Source organism: Saimiri boliviensis, chromosome 8 (genome assembly GCF_048565385.1).
Source record: "Saimiri boliviensis isolate mSaiBol1 chromosome 8, mSaiBol1.pri, whole genome shotgun sequence".
In the NCBI taxonomy this organism is placed as follows: Eukaryota; Metazoa; Chordata; class Mammalia; order Primates; family Cebidae; genus Saimiri; species Saimiri boliviensis.
In genome coordinates this window covers 99,302,222-99,322,114 of record NC_133456.1, presented here as the reverse complement: position 1 = coordinate 99,322,114, position 19,893 = coordinate 99,302,222, and the positions used below count along the sequence as shown (strand labels likewise).

Here is a 19,893-nt window from a genome sequence, read left to right as displayed (position 1 = left end):
TGGAGGTTCGTGCCCGTGATGTCTGCGGTGTCTGCTGAGCTTGCCTAGCAGCTGCTTGGCGGGATCTCCTGGCAGGTAAAGGTAACCCCGCGGGATGAGGAGGTCCAGGGCAGAGGCCTGAGGAAAACCTGGGAAAGGAGAAGGTGCCACGGGGGCGCAGACTGCTAGGGTCAGTGAGTGAGGCAGCAACCTTACTGGACGTTGTGGGTTTCTGTCCCGCGCCCGCAGAGTTAGACGGGGATTGGGGTGGGTTTCCTAAGCATCCCACTACCTCCCATTGAACAGGTGACAAAACTGAGACCCCCAGGAGGGGGTCTGAGGTGAGATCAAGTTGGATTCCGTTACTTGATCGTGAGCAACTCAAGAAGTGGCCCCGATTTCTCGAGCCCTCCTCCTCTTTAAATCTTTTCAAAGCAGAACTTATTAGAAAATGTTTAAAATCATAGGCTGGACATTCATGAAGAAGAAACACAAAGGACCAATCAACTCGTGAAAAAAATAGGGCTCTCATAGACAAGAAGATACATTTTTAGAGTAGACTAATTTGCATATCCAATGCCCTGAAGTTTTCACCCAGTTGATTTTCTGCTAGAAATTTATCCTAAAGAAATAGTTGGAGACATGGATGAAAATTTTATGTCCAAAGATGTTCTCTGCAGCCTTGTCCATATTTCCAGAAAATTATAAACAAATTTCAACAATAAGAGACTGGCTAGATAGATACTGGATTTTAAAATATTTGAAATGGCATGTTATGCTGATCCACTGGAGATGATTGAAGCAATAAAGGGAAAGTGAGACTTCATGAATTTATTTGTTAATCCCAGCACTTTGGGAGGCCGAGGCGGGCGGATCACGAGATCAGGAAACCGAGACCATCCTGGCCAACAGGGTGAAACCTCATTTCCACTTAAAAATAAAAAAAAATTTAGCTGGGTGTGGTGACACATGCCTGTAGTCCCAGCTACTAGGGAGGCTGAAGCAGGAGAATTGCCTGAGCCCAGGAGGCGGAGGTTGCGGTGAGCCGAGATCACGGCATTGCACTCCAGCCTGGGCAACAAGAGCGAAACTCCGTCTCAAAAAAAAAAAAAAAAAAAAAAAAGAAAGAAAGAAAGAAAGAAAAGGTTTAGTAGAAATATGAACCCAGGAAGGGAAGGTGAGAGTAGGGGACAGAAATTCAGGCAGGATGTTAAAAGCACTTTAGAAAACATGCAATGTCGGAGTGGTATTGGGAGTTTGGGAGGCACTTTGGTAGGCCGAGGCAGGTGGAGTCAGGAGTTGAAGATAAACCTGGCCAACGTGGGGAAATCCGTCTCTCCTGAAAATACAAAAGTTAGCTGGGCGTGGCGGTGGATGCCTATAATGGCAGTTGCTCAGGAGGATGAGGCAGGAGAATCACTTAAACCGGGGAGGCAGAGGTTGCAGTGAGCCAAGATCAGGCCACTGTCCAGCCTGGACAACAAAGTGAGACTGTCAAAGAAAAAAAAAAAAAAAAAAAAGAAAAAGAAAACAAAAGAAAAGAAAAGAAAGAAAGAAAACACATAAAAAAGGAACTACATAGAAATAGTATTGATCTCTCTAAGCTTATCTTTGGATGATTTTTATTTTATGCATTGTGCTCTTTGTTTTCTCTGCAATGAAATGCACTACCCTTACAAGGATCATCTCCGTTGCTCATTGCCACTGGCCTATGTCAGCTGTTCAGTCCCTCCTCCATTAACTATTATACCTAATATGCGATAAAACACATAGGCTTTCTCTTTTTTGGAGACAGAGTCTCTCTCTGTCACCCAGGATGGAGTTCAATGTTGCAATCTTGGCTCACTGCAACCTCCATCTCCCAGGTTCAATTGATTCTCCTATCTCAGCCTCCCCAGTAGCTGTGACTACAGGCCTGCACTGCCACTCCCAGCTAATTTTTTGTATTTTTAGTATAGATGAGGTTTCACCATATTGTCCATGCTGGTCTCGAACTCCTGACTTCAAGTGATCCACCTGACTCAGTCTCCCTAAGTGCTGGGATTATAGGAGTGAGCCACTGTGCCCAGTCATGATAAAACACATACACTTTTAACTTCCTTCTTTATTTAGCTTAGGAGATGCTCTATCATTGCAATACTGTCTATGCGGGTCTTCTAACATCTGCACTATGCAATTGCTTAAAAACACTATCCTGAAGTGGGAAAAATTAGTTCCTAGGTGAAAATCAGATGACTTAAAACAACTTTATGCAGGTCTAATTTAATTTCTTCCTGAATATTATTCATAAGGAATTCTTTTACAAATCAAAGTCTGCTCGGTCTTGGAATTGGTTATAGAGTACTATAAACTCATTCTTTTTTCCTAGAGATTAATTGTAGGATAGATTCTCATTTGCCCAGAATAGTTTCTGCGTGTCTGCCTGAAATATTATAGGCAAAAGGTCTAGGGCCTGTTCACTTTTCAAGTACCTAAGGAAGAAGTTTGAGATTTGAAAAAAAAAAAATGCTTATATTGGCACTAAAATATGAAAAGAAAAGTGAAAAATTAATGTTAATTAAATGTTTTATTAATATAAATTTTTATTACATTTGAAAACAATTTTCTCATTTTACAAGAATTTCCAGGTGTATGTACTGATTGCTACGAATTTCAAAAGGTTTTATGATGCAAATGACATTTAATAGGTGATGCAGGAGCATTTTAACATTTTAATATATTGGCTACAGTGTCAGTAAGCTTGCCTAGGCTCTCAAAAATCTTAAAAGTAATGTGGTCTGAAGTTAGAGACCCGGAATAGATGGCTTTCAGAATTATTTAGGAGTTTCTATGAAGATGTGGCTTTTTAATGTATTTGATGAATGCTGGTCAGTATCTCTAATGCTAGGAGTTGCTTTTGACCCTTGACATGCAGTCTAAGCTAACGCTGACATTGTAGATTCTCCCCAAAGATTTTCTATGTCCTAGGATTTCTATTGAGACAATGGTAATTTCCCTAAGGCTGCAATGTACAGTTTAAGATTGCTCTGATGCCGAACATAATTCCACAAACCTCACTGGAGGAAACTAGATAGATTTCTTGGGTTATTCTAATTGACATTAACATCTTGAAAAATTCTTTGACCCCTTGCTGGGTTACTCCTCTGTGGTATGTTAACTATGTATAAATACCATTCCTTTCACTTTTTCCACACAGACATAGACATACGAGGACGAGTGGAAAGGAAGTCACCTCAGTTTCCCCAGAATGCATCTCTTTGGATTCTTAATTGCTTTTTTATTGAGCTGTGGCTTATATGAGAGAAAAACCTTTTGTTATCCAGGGAAAGGACACAAATGTTGATTCAGATCTGGCAGATTTTGTATATCATTTATGAGATCATTACTCCTAGGAAAAATGGAGTCAATGAGTTTCATAAATATCAAATGCCAATTATGTATCACACACTGTTGTGTTTGGGAGAGATCACTACAAGAAAATAGACAAAAATGTCTGTCTTTGTGGTACAAATATTCTTGCAGGTCCCAGATGAACTTGAATTTAGTCTCTTAAGCCCATCATAAGCAAGCCATAAAAATGGTAAATGATTTCTTGTTGTGTAAGTAAAAGTTATGCTACTAATATATTCACCTCCTTTCCAAACTGAAGGCCAGAACTAACACTCAACAATCTTATCAATAAGTTTCTTTAAAATTGCTGAGTTTGAAATTGGGGTGTAGGTGACATATTTTTACATGTGTGATAATTTCTACATGTCTTGCATTGTGTTTTAGCAGGTAAAAATTTAAAGGAGGAAATAAACCTCCTCCCAAGGGCACAGGTAATTGAAAGATAATGTGCAAATGTCACTTTAATCATATATTACATACTTTTCCAGGATGGGTAAAAAGATAAAGAAGGAAGTAGAGCCTCCTCCTAAGGATGTGGTAAGTTTCTGATTTGAATACTAGTGGCACTTTAACAACTAGTTATAAAAATAAATTGTTCACACAGTTTGGCATGTACCAGTATATACATGAATACACAGTGGCAGAAGTCCAAAGTCTGACTAATGATAAGATTAGTCAGAGAAATCTAACATTATATAAACAAACATTTACAACATTGTCATTATATAATTAGCACAATTAGAGAGTAATTATTAGCTTTTCCAGTATGTAGATGGCATGTTTACAGCCTAGTTAATGAATAAAGAGTTTGGGTTAAAAAAAAAAAATACTTTGCATTTACAGTTGCCAGCCTCTCATTTATGTTAATTAATCAAGTGAATTTTCAAAAATAACTGGAAGTTCTGCTATAGCTAGTAGATATGTGTATAAAGTTGTCTGGTGATGACCATTGTGCATCAGAAGTCCTGTTGTTTTCAGTTCTATCGAGAGACTACTCTGGGATCATCATCTTTATTCCAAATGCTAAGTAATTCATTGCCCATACAGAAAGCTCTCCTCTCTCTTTAAAAACATGATTTTATCTTCTCTCTTTAAAGCTTATCAATTATTGAGAGATTGTATTAAAAATAAAAAAATGATCTGTGACAATTTTTAGTTTAGAAACTCATTTTGAAACAGACATTTGATGTAATTTCCTTCAGATAAAATAGGAATAGGAAAAAAAAACGGCGGAGTCCACAGACTCACAGCAATTTCAAGTTTGAAGGAAACTGGCTAATGACAGAAATCTGCCCCCAGCCTTGGAAGCCTCCTGATTAAGACCCTGGGGTCCTTGAGCCAGCTCTGCCCCTCTCCAAATGTGATATTGTGGCCAATTTGCCAAATTTGGCCAAGTTATTTCAGTTTTCCTTTAGCTCCTAAATGGGAATTGTAATAACCAACTCGTTGCTGTTGTTGTATGAATTAAAACAAAATAAGTTACGTAAAGGTCTTAGTGCCTGACACGTAGCACTTGGAAAATAAGATCTATTATCATGAAAATCCTCTGTACTCTGCCTCTGACACACACACACACACCACCACCACCACCACCACCACCACCACCACCACCACCACCACCACCACCACCCCGCCGGCTCCTTCCTGTGGAACAAAATCTATAGATGTGCCTGTCTACCCGGGTCTAGGAAGGCTTTGCAGAGGTGGACCTCTGATGTTTCATCAGATGATGTTTCATCATTCTGGCTACTTCTTTTAGGACATATTCCTAAAATGTTACAGATTCTCTAGTTTTCTTCATTGCATGTAAGACTTGTATTACCCTCCCTTTTGCTACCAAATAGCATTATTGGCATCTTATTTGCAAAAACATATTCTGATTAAAATTAGAATTAAGGGGCTTATAAACAATAGATGTTTGTGTCCAATACACTTTCTGTAACTTCATAATGTCTTGCTGATATTGTCCTCTGGACTCCAATCCTTGGAGATACAATGGAGAACTTGAGAAACACAGTCCTAGCATTAACAAAATAGAACTCTTGCTCCCTCAGCTCACAACAGCCTTGGAGGTAGCCAACGGTGTGTGTAACATTGACCAAAGGTCCTCACTTTTCCTTGCCTTTCCCAGGGGACTTCCATCCTTCTACTCTGACTATAAAACTGACAGAGGGGTATTAAAATAATATCTAAGCCCTTTTCTACAGTAAATGTTCTCATACTTCAAAGCAGTATGCCACAATTTACAACATCTTAACCTGGAACTTGTTCTGGAGTATACTTTTAAAGTCAGTAAAAGTTTGTTCTACACATTGTAAATGAAAACCAGATTTAAAGAGAAATATAGCTACTTAAAAGAAATTTTTCTCTGTCAACTAAGGTTAATTTGCTTCTTACATGTTTCCTAGAAAGGTTGGTTGTAAAGACTTTAATTTTTATCATCTCTTCTCTACAGGTTAAAATAAGTAATAAAAACAGCAATAAAAGTATTGGTAATAGGATTAGAACAAAAGCTCCCTTTAAGATTCCCGTTTGTTGTAACATTAACATATGCAGATATGGTATTGATTTATATTTCCTTCTTATAAGAGACACTAGCTAAGAGATGCCTACATATGGAAAAGATATGGCTTGATCAACCAATACAACTATTTTCTTCCTTTCCAAATCAGTTTCCCAAATCATTTCCATGTTTAGCCAAAAGGTTGTTTGTGATGCTTTAATAAAAGGAAAACTTACTTATATGTGGTCAGATCTTTGAGTTTGCAAGCATGGAAATTATATTCTTTTAATATTTCAGAGGTGATTGAGCTTCAGTGAATAAAGGCACAAGATCTAAACTCCCAAGAGACTATGACCTGGTCCTGGCATGGTAACAATTAAATATCAAGTTAACTGAACATTTATGTTAATGGGTCAGGACTTTCTTTCCTTAGTTAAATACCCACGGGAAGCTAAGCAGGGAATATTGAATCACAACAATGGAAAATAGTAGAACACGCCCCTTAGCTGTACAACCAAATCTAATTCCTGGAAAGACAGTGAGGTCTTCTGGGGCTTGTTTTCCTGAACCTCCTTTATCTTAGAACTCAACTTTTCATTCTCTGTCATAAACTGGCAACACTACTATGGACTTTTAAAAATGAATAAATGGCCTGTGACTGCTATATTGGACAGCACAGAATCAGAACATTTTTATCATTGAAGTTCCATTGGACAGCACTATTCTAGACAGTATTATTCCTTAACAGAGACATAAAAATATCTCTAGAAGCATATGGCCACTCAAATTGACTGGGCTTAAAATTCAAAGCTTAGCCAAAATGCTTCCATTTTCTTTCATTCTTTTTGTAAATAATTTTATCATTTATTTTGTACAGAGCATGAAATTATAATTTATCAATAAGCTTGTTGGTGACTGTGACTTCCTCACGGAAAAGTAGATGAGATATGTAATGACAGCACAGTATTATTTATTTAATCATGTGGCACTCTGGTATAGCTATCAATTTCAGTGCCCTTTTTAATTAAAAATTACTCTAATGGTGCAGGCTCTATAGGAGAAACAAATGTCGCACAAAGTTTCTCTACTCTCTACCAAACACCAGTATTTCTCCTCCTTTGAGAGCCCATTGGACTGTAATGCTTACAGTCTCAAGCTTCCCTTTAAGCTTCTCATATCCCATATCTCCTTTTCTTTTTCTTTTTTTTTTTTTTTTTGAAATAGGATCTTGCTCTGTCTCTCATGCTGGAGTGTGGTGGCACAATCATGGCTCACTGCAGCCTCCACTTCCTGGGCTCAAGTGATCCTCCCTACTCAGCCTCTTGAATAGCTGGGACTAAAGGCACACACCCGTATATCTGGCTAATTTTTGGATTTTCTGTAGAGACAGGGTCTCACTATGTCACCACTCTAGGCTCTAGAGATCTTCCCACTCAGACCTCCCAAAGTGCTGGGATTACAAGCATGACCCACTGCACCTGGCCTTTAAAATTTATTTTAATTACTATAGATTCACATTTAAATAACCACATGTGACTTAAATATTTACTAAAGCTTATGTTTAAATGTATTTTTGTGTACTCTACCTACTCCTCTGAGACTTATTATTCTGTGGCAATTATAACATACCCATGCTTAACCATAGTATCTTTATTCACACGTTTACATAATCAGCTTTAAAAATATAGAAACATGAGAGGTCTCTGGGGTGAAAGTTCCACCACGACAGAAGGGAAATCTGTTTTGGATGGGGGTTGGTGGAGAAGATGGCCAGCTGGGACGTGAGGGAAAGTGTCTTATGTAGTGAAGATGATGTAAGGCTGTGTGGTTCTTAGGAGTTTGCGGGGCAACCAAGGAGCTTTATGAAGGCAGGTTGGGAACTGCGGAGCCTCTCCCCACTGAAATGTACTCCAATGTACTTTTGCATATAATTTCAGGTACACAATGTACTCTGAAGCCTACTGCTAGCTCATGGACCTCAGATTTAGAGAACTCTCTCCTGATATCAGCTAACAGTACACAGTTAAGGCACTTTAAGGCCACAAGCATAGAAAAAAATTTCCAGGAGAACTTTAATACGTACATTCCTTTACAGACATTTTCCAAGTACTTCCATCATCCAGGTATTGTTCACAGGTGATGGAGACAGAAAAACAGCATGGTCCTTTGCCTAAAGAAGTGTATTTATTTGCTGGACAAATACAGAGTGCATACCATACGCAAGCATTCTTCTACATCTTGGGCGTAAAGATGGGGAAAAAGCAAAGTTCAGGCCCCAAGGCAGCTTATGTTACAGTGGGAAAAACAGTCAACTAATAATAATACATTTCAGGTAGTGAGATGATCAATGAATAAAAATAAAGTAGGATACATAAGGAGTGTGATGGGGCCTCTTTAAATAGAATCTAGGTCAGGGCAGGCTTTCTTGGTGGGATCTTAATCTAAACACACTTAATGAAATGAGGGGGTATTCTGTGCAAATATCTGGGAGAGGACCCCAGCCAGACCACAGTAACTAAAGCCTTATGCAGTGTGTTTGAGGAATTCCAGGAAGGTGGGTATGGCAGGAGATTAGTGAGCAAGGTGTAGGAGGGGGTCACAAAGATGGCGAGATGGTGGCGACCACGTAGGGCATCAGGCTATGTTAATTAAGCAAGTGGGAGTTTTTCCTAATGTGCAAAAAGGAGAATTCGTTGGAAGGTTACAGAGAGGACTAGTGATAATCTGATTTGTATTTAAAATGAAAAATAAGATCATTCTCCCACAATGGTGGGAGAAATGTGAAAATTGGAAGACCAGTTTGCAGGTTGTTACGGTAATGCAGTTAACATCTAATGGCAGCTGGGACCCAAGAGGTAGGTCACTGTGAAGAAGATGAGATGTGGCCAACCTGAGGATGTGCCTTGAAGGCTGAGCTAGCCGGATGTGCTGATGGGTAGGATGTGGAGCGTGAGAAAGGAACAAGTTGAGAGATCAAGCCTGGGCAACAGAGTGAACAGAAGTACAACATACTGAAGTATACAGGTAAATCAAAGACGTAATGCAGTGTGTTAAGTTTAGAAAAATAATAGCGGTGGAAGAAGAGAAAGAAAAACAAGCAAGCAAGCCCACTCACCCAAGGAATTTCAACTCCCAAATCACCATGAATAAAAACAATAAAAAGTGTATCCAGAGAGATGGAGGCCTGACAAGTAAACATACCATAGCTCTCTATAGTTTCAGGTATTCTTTTATTATTTTTGTTAGAAATGAAATAAAACTCTCAGGAAGTCCTGGGTGACATGTAGCATGCTGTTCCTAGATGGTGGCTTTAGTGAGAACTATTTTGGTGAGTTAATGAGGGCGAAAGTCAGATTAGAGATGTGCAGTAAGGAGTGAGAGTGTATAAAGTATAGATTCATAAGGTTTCGATTGTAAAAGACAAAGAAGGGTAATGTGGTACTGTGGTGCATAGCAGATGACTACTATCTAGGGAAAGTTGGTTTTTATTTTAAAATAAAAGACTTTCAAGGAATCAAAGTCCAGGGAGGATAAGATAGCTGCAGTTTGCAGGGCGGAGTACCAAAAAGAAGAGACCAACAAACAACAATAGCTCCAGAAATCTGGTTAATAGTCCTCTGGATTCTCTAAATTCTGGTTTGTATGGGGTAAAACTCCACATGGTGAAGGACGTGCATGAGCAACTCTCAGGGTGCCATAAGCCAAATCCTTTCTAGAGCTCACACTGGTCTGGGAGGCACTGTAATTTGCTTGGAAGGCATTGAGGGTCTTATTGAATACCTGGGGCACTAAGGAGAGTACCCAGAAAAGTCATGCCTTAATAATAGTGTGGCTAAACTACCCAGCCCTATAGTAAAGGCTTCTCTAGTCCTGTCGTACCTACTAAAGATTAAAAACAGGCCTTAAATAATCAACCTGATCCATAAGTAAGATAACTGCCTGCCAGAACAAAATCCAGTAACTTTTAAGGAACACTCCTCCTCCCGCAGCCCCTAAAAGAATCTAGATGCTCACCTACATAATTTTCACAATGTCCAATATCCAATACAAAATTATTAGGTATGCAAATAAGGAAAAAGTGACCTATAACCAGGAGAAAATCAGTTAATAAGCCAATAGAGGAGGTAAAATGGGATACTAAAAAAATCCAATTACCTGAAAAAAGGATAAAAGGAAGAGGAAACAAATGTGATAAAGAGAAAATAGCAAGATGATCAATTAAAACACAACCTTATCAATAACCACATTGGATATAAATAACCTAATATTCCAATAAAATATGAAAGATTGCCCAACTGAGTAAAAAAGCAAGACTCAACTCTAAACTGTCTATAAGAATCCTTGTTTACATATAAAGGTACACACAAATTAAAAGTAAAAACATGGAAAAAAATATACACCATGCAAACACTAATCATAAGAAATCTGGAGCACCTATGTTAATACCAGACGAAATATATTTCAATTGCAGGACAAAGAACATTACCTGAGAAAAAGATGGACATTTTATAATGACACAAAGATTTATTTTTTAAATGGTCCTAAATGTTATTCACCATGTTATTCATCATGTTATTAACATGATGGTAAAAAAAGGCCACGCAATAGCATAAGAAACTATGAAAGACTCAGACATAAGTTTAACAAAATAAAATCAATACCTATATGCTGAGAACTATAAAACATTCCTGGGACAAATTAAGGAAGACCTAAGTAACTGAAGAGATGAAAGTACTATGTTGGGTACAGACACATCACTGGTGGGAAGGCAAATGGTAGAAATACTCTGGAAAAAAATTATATACCTATATATATTTTTTGAGATAGGGTCTCACTCTGTTGCCCAGGCTGGAGTGCAGCGGTATGATTGTAGCTCACCGTGGCCTTGAACTCCTGGGTCAAGTGATCCTTCCACCTCAGCCTCCCAAGTAGCTAGGACTACAGGTGCATGCCACCATGCCTGGCTAATTTTTTTTTTAACTTTCTGTAGAGACAAGGTCTCACTGTCTTGCCCAGGCTGGTCTTGAACTCTTGGCCTCAAGTGATCTTCTTGCCTCAACTTCCCAAAGTGCTGGGATTACAGGCATGAGCCAATGTACCCAGACAGAAATTATGTTTTCTAACAAAATTAAACATGCACTTGTCAGACAAGCCAGAAATTTTACTTCTAGGCATTTTCTCAAGAGAAAACATTCGTCTATAGAAAGACTTGTATCAAAATGTGCATGACAGTTTTCATGCATGATGGTTCCAAACTGAAACAACCCAGAGGTCCATCAACTGTTGAATGGATAAACAAATCATGACATACTCATACAGTGAGATACTACTCAGCAGTAAAAAGAAAGGTAAAAACAAATGAGATCCATGAAACAACATGGCTCTCAAAAATATTCTGCCACATGAAGGAAGCCTACACAAAGGGTCCCTATGTAGTAATTTTGTTACTGCTAAATTATAGGACAGGCAAAACTGATCTGTAGTGAAAGAAAGGAGATAAGTGGTTGTCTGGGATCAGACATACAAAGGGGAATCAACTGCAAAGAGGCAGGAGAGAATGTTTTGGGGCATGGAAACTTTCACATATTGTTTGGAGTGGCCGGTTATACAGACGTATATGTTTCTTAAAATTCTATACAGATGTATATACTCCTCAGAATGTATCTAACTTACACTGGAAATAACTACATTGCATTACATCTAAATTGGCCCTCTATAAGCTGGATTCAAAAGAAGTAATGGAAGAGTTTAGTTGACAGGGAGGAGTTGACTACTCATGAAACAAAAGGGACAATTAATAATATATGGTAAGATGAAAATGTGTCTATTCTGTGAGAATAGGGGACTGAGTTATCTAATGTGCTATTCTTAGTGTCTGGCACTTAATATGGATTTGATAAATGTTTATTAAATGAATGAATTAATGAATGAAGGTCAATGATTTAAAAAGCCAAAGCACCTATTAGGAATTGGCCTTGGTAATAGATGTAATAGAATAACATGTGCGGATATAGGCAGATTTCAATCTGCAAGTTAAAAGTTGATGGAGTTTCCATCTAGTAACTTATTTTCTCTGAAAAATTTGCTGGGTGAAGAGGAAAGAAAGTAGGGAGGTGAGAAGGTTAAATGTTCAAGGATAGTAAAAATGTTTGAAATCATTTTGTTCGCTTGAGAAAAATCAAGTTTACAAGAGAAATGTAGAAACCCGGTTTGCAGTGAGGCCCTCTCAATTGCTGGTCATGAATTTACAGTGATACTAATTTTCCTCTAGTTAAACATTTTTTGAGAATGGTTGGTCACTTGGGTACAAATGCAAAGAAGAAAATGCTAGTGTTCATGTGTGGTTTGGGTTTTGGAAGATTAATTTGATGAAAAAAACAGAGAAACGAGGAGGTTTAGGGTTTAGCAGAGGTGTTATTCAGATAATAGAACATCTAATCAAAGCAACTTAAAAGGGGAAGAAGGGAGAAAGCTGATAAAGGGAGAGGAAGGAGAGGGACTGGGGATCCAAATGCAATTGAAGAATCTGTAGTGGGAGTAGCTGAAAAAATCAATCTGTATGTTTCACCACTTGCTAGTTGGCTACCAAGAACCCCTCAGAGCCTGTGAGTGCTGCAGGAAACCCATCTGTAGGGAGACAGAGAAAAATTAATGGGTTCTTAAGCATCATAGCAGAAGACAAAGCTGAATGATAGATGGATGCTACTGAATGAGAATTAGCAAAAGAGACAGGAGAGAACTTTGAAAAAGTAATGAGAACATTTCTCTTCTGTCTAGGATATAGTGGTAGCATGTAGCAGGAGGCATTTCTTCACCTACAATAACTATGAAAAGCAGATGAACTAAAAAATATGATTTAAAAGTTTTGGAAAGGCAAATTTAAAAGACTGATAATAACAAGTGTTGGTGAGGATGTAGAGCAACTGGAACTCTCATTCACAGCTGGAGGGAATGTTAATTGATAAAAACCGCTTTGAAAAACTGTTCAAAACTACCTATCAAAGGGAAATACATGTCTCCCCTATGACTCCTCAATTATATTCCTAGATACATATCAAGAGAAATGAACGTATATATCCACAAGAAGACATGTAAAAGAATATTCATTGTGGCTTGCATTATGATTTCCTCAAACTGGAAAGAAAAGAACCCAAACTGGTATATTTACATAATGGAATGTATTACGTAGCTATACGAAATATGACTTAGTAATATAGGCAAAATTTTCAAAGAATTGCAACAGATATTACATTGAACTAAAGAAACTAAACATGAAAGAATGTTGTATGATTCCATGTGTATGAAGTTCAAAACTGGAACTTTAAGTGATTACTTTAAAAGTCAGAATAATGATTACATCTCATGGGGGCAGGGTGGCTTAGGGAAGGTGTGTGAGGAAACCTTCAGAGATTCTAAAAACGTTCTGTATCTTAGCTGGAGAGATCTGAATTAATATTCTGGAAGGCCAAGTGGAAGAAATACCCGCTAACATCAACGGGGAAGTTGATTTTGCTTTTTAATCCAATTTATTGGTTTATTTACCCTACTGATGTTTATTTTGATCACTGACATATTTGATTTTATTCCTATTTTATTTGAAGTTTTGGTTTTTCTTTGCTATGTTTTCATCTTGTAATTTCTTTAGTATTTTCCATCACTTTTCTGAATTAAGCAATTTTCCTGTGTTATTCTTTCTGGCAATATGGAAGTTTGTGTACTTGTTGGTAGCCTAACTATTAAATACACATATTTTAACCTGCATTTTTTCTATTAATGTAAAAATAAATAATAGCTAAGCAACATTCCTTTTCTTTAAACCAATAATTTCCTTTACCTGTTTCATTGAAAAGAAAAATCTCAGTTTTAATTCCAAGCCACTATTAGTTTGCTTTTTTTTTTTTCCTTACAAATCATTATCACTTCAGGAATCCTTTCTTAAGAATTGCATTGGCTGGGCCAGGTGGTTCATGCCTGTAATCCCAGCACTTTGGGAGGCCGAGGTGGGCGGATCACCTAAGGTCAGGAATTTGAAACTAGCCTGGCCAACATGGCAAAAACCCGTCTCTACTAAAAATACAAAAATTAGTGTGGTGGTGGGTGCCTGTAATCCCAGGTACTTGGGAGGCTGAGACAGGGAGAATCACTTGAACCCGGGGAGGCGGAGGTTGCAGTGAGCTGAGATCATGCCACTGCACTCTAGATTGGGTAATAGAGTGAGATTCCTTCTCAAAAAAAAAAAAAAAAAAATTATGATTTGCAACATTTAGAAAGCTGTTTAGCAAAATACTTTTTTTGGTATTTATTGATCCACCACAATTGTTTTTATGTTTTGGTGCTCCCCACGTTTGGCTGGAGATTTTGCTTGAGCAATTTAAGATCATATGGTTGATATACTTTTTGAGTTTGTGAATGCCCAAACATCAAATGATAACCTAGCCAGATATAAACTTCCAGAGTCACAATTCTTTTCCCTTGGACCTTTGTTGATTATCCTCAATAAACAGGAGAAGGAAAGGTATAGGTCATTTGCTAAAGTCTTTTTTTCTTATTATTTAATATAATTTCTGCTGCTTCTTGTATATTTTCTATTTGGTCAAGCTAGTATTTTATGCACAATAAACAAACATTTATTCCTATTTTAAACCATCTTATGTAGTCTTCTCCATTTGCATATCCTTCCTTCTTAGTGCCATCCGTCCCATTTTATCTGTTCTTCAAATCTTATCTTAAATTCTACCATGTCCATGGAGCTTTCTCTATCTACCCCAGTTTCAAATTCATTTCCCCATTCTCATCATAGTGTTTATTGTCCCTGCCATGTGTTTTGTACTTCATAGAATCCTAAAATGTTTTATCTGGAGGAGATTATGTAATTCAGCTTCCTAACTTTTTAGATTAAAAAAACTATGGTCAGCTGTATCACCTGGGTGATGTGAGGTCCTCGGACATTCTGGGGCTACCCTTTAATATCTAAATAAGATGGTTCTCAAGCCCCAAACCCCAACTACATTCAGAAGTCCTCCCTTAAAAGTTCTGTGAATTTCTAGGGCCTTCTGCGCTCCTGATCACTGTTGCAGCCAGCATCCCAACCATTGCTCTTGGCTCAGCTAGAGGCCACTTTTTCTCACTGGATCATGTCACTAGAAATACAAAAGCCACAAACCTGGTGTACACAATTGACTTTTTACTGAAGATTTGTATTCTCTGAAAGAGTGTAAGTGGTTTAAGAACAAACAAGACTTTTGTAACTCTTATAGCTTCTAGTCTAGAGGGAGCCATAGAAAAACAATGGCTTTACTTTGGATGTTAGACGATGCTGTTCTGAAATTTAACAGCCATGTCTCCTCCAAGGAGGAAGTTTTATCCTGGCTCTGTCCTTTCAGGTCATTTTTTTCTCGCCATCTTCTTTCTTCTTTACTCTTCCAAACTTACAAAATTATGTATCCTTGGAGTAATCAGAGTAATGCATTTCTCCATTCTCTATGTAAAATGAAACGATCTTAAAAATATTCCATATCTTAGTAAGATGTCCATATAGGAAAGCCAACACAAAGTACCAGCTAAAGCTTTGAAATACCGGTTTTTTGTTTGTTCTTTTACTTTATCCTAAGCAGAACTCCATCCTCTATTAGTCTCTGGAAATGGAAGAAAAATAGTGTAATAATTTGTTTTCTCCTTAACCACGGAAAGCCTCTATGTCTTATGAACAATAGCTCATTTTAATTACACATGAATTCTCAGGACACAGGTCTTCTTAGAGTCCTATACTTTTTCTTCAGACTGTATTATCATTTCCCCTGTCCCAGATTTTATTCAATTTTACATTATGTCATATGCTGTTTTCTACTGCTTTCTTATGGTTTCACATATGTAATTCCTGCTTTTCTAGAGTCTAGTGGTTAGAAAGCAAGTATTGATTATTGAGATGGTCAGAAAATCGAATATATACCAGTGCTCAAGGACTTTGTGTATTGAGTAAGCATGATGACATGTCATTTGATGTACATCTGTCATGAGCCAGATGATGTGCTAAGTGCTTTCCATACACGCCCCTACTCCTCTCCTCGCTCCTTTGAGAGAGGTACTATTATCTTAAACAGAAAAAGAAATTGACATTCAAGGAGCATAAGTCATTTGGATTCCACATGACTAAATTGAGAAACTAGACCCGTCAGCTTCCAAAACACGTTGCTCTTCCCACCACACCCCAGGAATTCCAAGGCCACCAATGCTAACAATTGTTTCTCTAGCGGTTGATGTTTTTTTTTTTTAAATGAAAAACTTTGCAGTGCACTTATTGGGCAGTGACCACATCGTTTTTGCAAGATTATGTTCTCTTTCAGTTTTAAGACCCATTCATTTTTAATGTGATTTTTAAAGCTCATTTGTGAACCTGATAGTTTTTTTTCTGCCTTTCAGTTTGATCCGTTAATAATTGAAAGCAAGAAAGCAGCAACTGTGGTGTTAATGCTTCATTCTCCAGAAGAGGACATTTTGGCTAAAGCATGTGAAGCCATTTATAAATTTGCTTTAAAAGGTTTGGATTTTTTTCTGTTTATATTTCCATTTCATTAATTTTTAAAAAGATTTACTACATTATGGGCACTTTTCTTCCTAGTCTTTCACTTACTTGCTGTCAGATGAATTATTTCAGACAACCAGAATATTATTTAATGCATTAACTGAAAGCAGTGTCTCTCCCTGAGTGCCTAGCTTAATCTTAAGGAGTAATTTAGTCATCGGCTAGAACAATCATTCTGAAAGTTTCATTGTAGTTTTAGAAATTGTAAATGTCACAGACGCTAAAAGAACTCCCAATGGTCAAGGCTGGGACAATTAGAACAACATAGTAAAATAGTATTGGGTTATAATCCAAGTGGAAAATAAGTATCCATGAGTCCATACTGATATAAATAAACGAATGAATGAATAAATAAATGGAAGGGAAGAGACAAATCCCCATGCAGAATTCCTAACAGTTTATGCAGACACTCTAACTTCAAGGAGGTGAAATATAACTTCCCACTCTTTGAGTGGGAGATGTACAGAGTTACTTATTTCCAAAGAGTAAATATAGAAATGGGGGGAAATAATCTTGCAAGGGATAAACCTTACAAACAATACCTCAGCTAGGTGATGAAAATCAACATCAACCATCTGGGCATGTTGGCTAATGCCTGTAATCTCAGCACTTTGGAAGACCAAGGTGGGTGGATCACTTGATCTCAGGAGTTTGAAACCAGCCATGGGAATGTGGCAAAGCATCATCTCTACCAAAAAAAAAAAAAAAAAATACAAAAACTAGCCATCTGTGATGGTACATGCTTGTGTCCCAGCTTCTAAGGAGGCTAAGGTGGGAGATCGCTCGAGCTCAGGAGTTCAAGACCAGCCTTGGCAACATGGTGAAACCCCACCTCTACAAAAAATAAAAACATTAGCCTGGTGTGATGGCACATGCCCACAGTCCCAGCTACTTGGGAGGCTGAGGTGTGAGGACTGCTTGACCCTGGGAGGCAGAGGTTGCAATGAGCAGAGATTGTGCCACTGCACTCCAGCCTGGGCAGCAGAATGAGACCCTGTCTCAAAAAACAAACAACCATCAACTGTGGTAAGTCATATTGACAACAGGTACCTTTGATATGATGTGATGAAAATGACACTTTATTTCTGTGTTATTTTCCTTAAAAATCCATAACCCCAGTCTACTGATTCTTAAAATCAGACAAATCCTGGTTCAGGTACAAAATACCCCAATTGGGAGTTTAGTGTAACTGTTTTTTTTTTTTTTAATAAAACATTTCAAACTAAGATGGGAACAATTTTGTTTTAAATAAACAATACTTGAAATATTGTGTTGGAGCTTGAATGAGAGAACAACCAATCCTCCAATTAGCCAAGGTTACAATACTTGCCTTGCTTTGTCACTCAGGTCATCACTGGGAATCCAGATGTAAACCAGAGTGGTTCTGGAAGGGACTGTACCTTTTTGAGTGGTTGGTGTAGAATCCTGGGTCAAATTTCAGGGAGATTTTGGATTGTGTATCTATGGCAGCATGAATCCCATTCAATCTTATAGAGTTATTATATATCATCTGGCTGTCACATGTATCTGATTATGTGTAATCTCTTTTTGCACGACAGGAAGAATTAGATAGGCATGTATTTCATATGAAATAAATACAGAAATAATTGTAAGTCTGATGTTTTATACTAGTAGTATTTTCTAAAGTTAAAAAAGATAGGACTTTGGCTTCTGGCCAAGATGGACCACTCTACTGCCTGAAACAATGAATGAAACAGACCTGATATGTGAAGGTAGAGTACACTTACTCTGTTGGTAGAAACAATGAAGAAAATAAACCAGATATATGAAATAACAGTTGACAAGACCATCAACATCAGATAATAAAGGGCAGTGACCACTGAGAGATGGGAATCAAAGGAAGTAAACCCTATGATTGCCTCAGATTTTTGACTTCAGAGAATTTTTTGGACATAGCACTTGAAAGGGTAACCTGGTGGACTCTCTGAGTTAAGAAGACAAATCTGAGGGTCCAGGGAGATAAAAGCATTTAGAGTTTTTGGGACAGAGTAAAGGAGAGGAATGAGTTTCACAGAAGGAGAACTCAGGAGATCTGTAAAGGATCCCATTCTTGTCTTTAGGAAAGTTGTGAGCAGCATGTACATGTGAGGGAAACAGTCAGACAAAGAGGCACCCAAAGAATTGGGGTCATAGTGTCTGGTGCTCACATAGGGCTAGTAATAGTACCTGTTCCCATCAGCCGGACTGAAATCTCAGAATTCATGAAGCACTATGTAGAATACACAGAGGAGTCTTGTCTCAGTATGAAAAATAATTAGTTCTAGATGGTACATTTTTCTAGTACCACCTAGTAAATATTAAAAGCAAGACTTGAAAGGATCAAGTTGTTTCCAAGTAACTTAATTTGTCCCTGAAAAAATCTCAAGAATACAGTAATAGCCATTGCCTAACAAGGTAAAATTGAAAATGTCTTGCATCCAGAAAAAAAAAAAAAAATTACCAGGCATGAAAAGCAGAAAAAATGCATAAGATATAAAACAACCAATACATCAAAATTGACCCAGATGTTAAAATTAGCAGGAAAAGACATTTAAAAATTACAACTATATTCTATATGTTTAGAAAATAAAAACAGAAAGCTACAAGACGACCCAAATACCACTTCTAGAGATAAAAACTTCAATATCTGAAATGAAAAATATATAGGCTTGGATAAATTCAGATTATAAACACCACAGAAGAAAAGATTAATGAACTTGAAGAGACAGTAACAAAGTATCCAAAATGAAGGACAGTGAAAAATACATTTTAAAAAGATGAACAGAAATCCAATAAGGTATGAGAAAAGTTCATGTGTCCAATATAGGTGTAATTGGAGTTTCTGAAAAAGGGTGACAGGGACAGAAAAAGCATTTGAAGAAATAATGGCTGAAATTTCCCTAAATCTAATGCAAACTCTAAGTCCATGAATCCAAAAAGTTTGTCAAAACCCAAGTGCAAAGAATATGAAGTAAACTATGCCACAGTACATTATAATCAAATTGCTCAAAACTAGAGAGAAAGAAAAAATCTTAAAAGCAGCCAGAATGAGTAAAAACATGTTATATTCAAATAAGCAAAGGACAAGAGATAATAACAAATTATAAATAAGGATGATTTATCATCAGATATCATACAAGTGAGAAGTCAGTAGAGCAAAAGTGTTTAAAGAATGAAAGATAAATAAAAACTTTCAACCCAGAACTACATATCCAGGAAAAAAATCTTTCAAAGACACTGATGAAATAAAGTTTTATTTTCAAATATAAAAAAGCTACAATAATTTGTTACCAGCAGATTTATACTACTACTTATATTAAAAAGAGACCTTTCAGGCAGAAAGAAGTAACACCAGATGTAAATATAGATTTACAAAAAAAAGAATACAGAGAGCTAGAAATGGCAACATATATGTTTTTTCTTGCTATTTGAAACACTT

At 37.3% G+C, this 19,893-nt stretch overlaps 1 protein-coding gene across 1 annotated transcript in view; it reads left to right on the top strand.

The window, feature by feature from the left end:
* Nucleotides 1-19,893, top strand: part of ARMC3 (armadillo repeat containing 3) — a 101,289-nt gene continuing 81,396 nt past the window's right edge. The window contains exons 1-3 of the mRNA XM_003930665.4: nucleotides 1-75; nucleotides 3,858-3,906; nucleotides 16,292-16,409. Coding sequence (XP_003930714.3) covers nucleotides 3,859-3,906; nucleotides 16,292-16,409 — 166 coding nt within the window. The 5' untranslated portion in view covers nucleotides 1-75; nucleotide 3,858. The remainder of the gene's footprint in view (nucleotides 76-3,857; nucleotides 3,907-16,291; nucleotides 16,410-19,893) is intronic.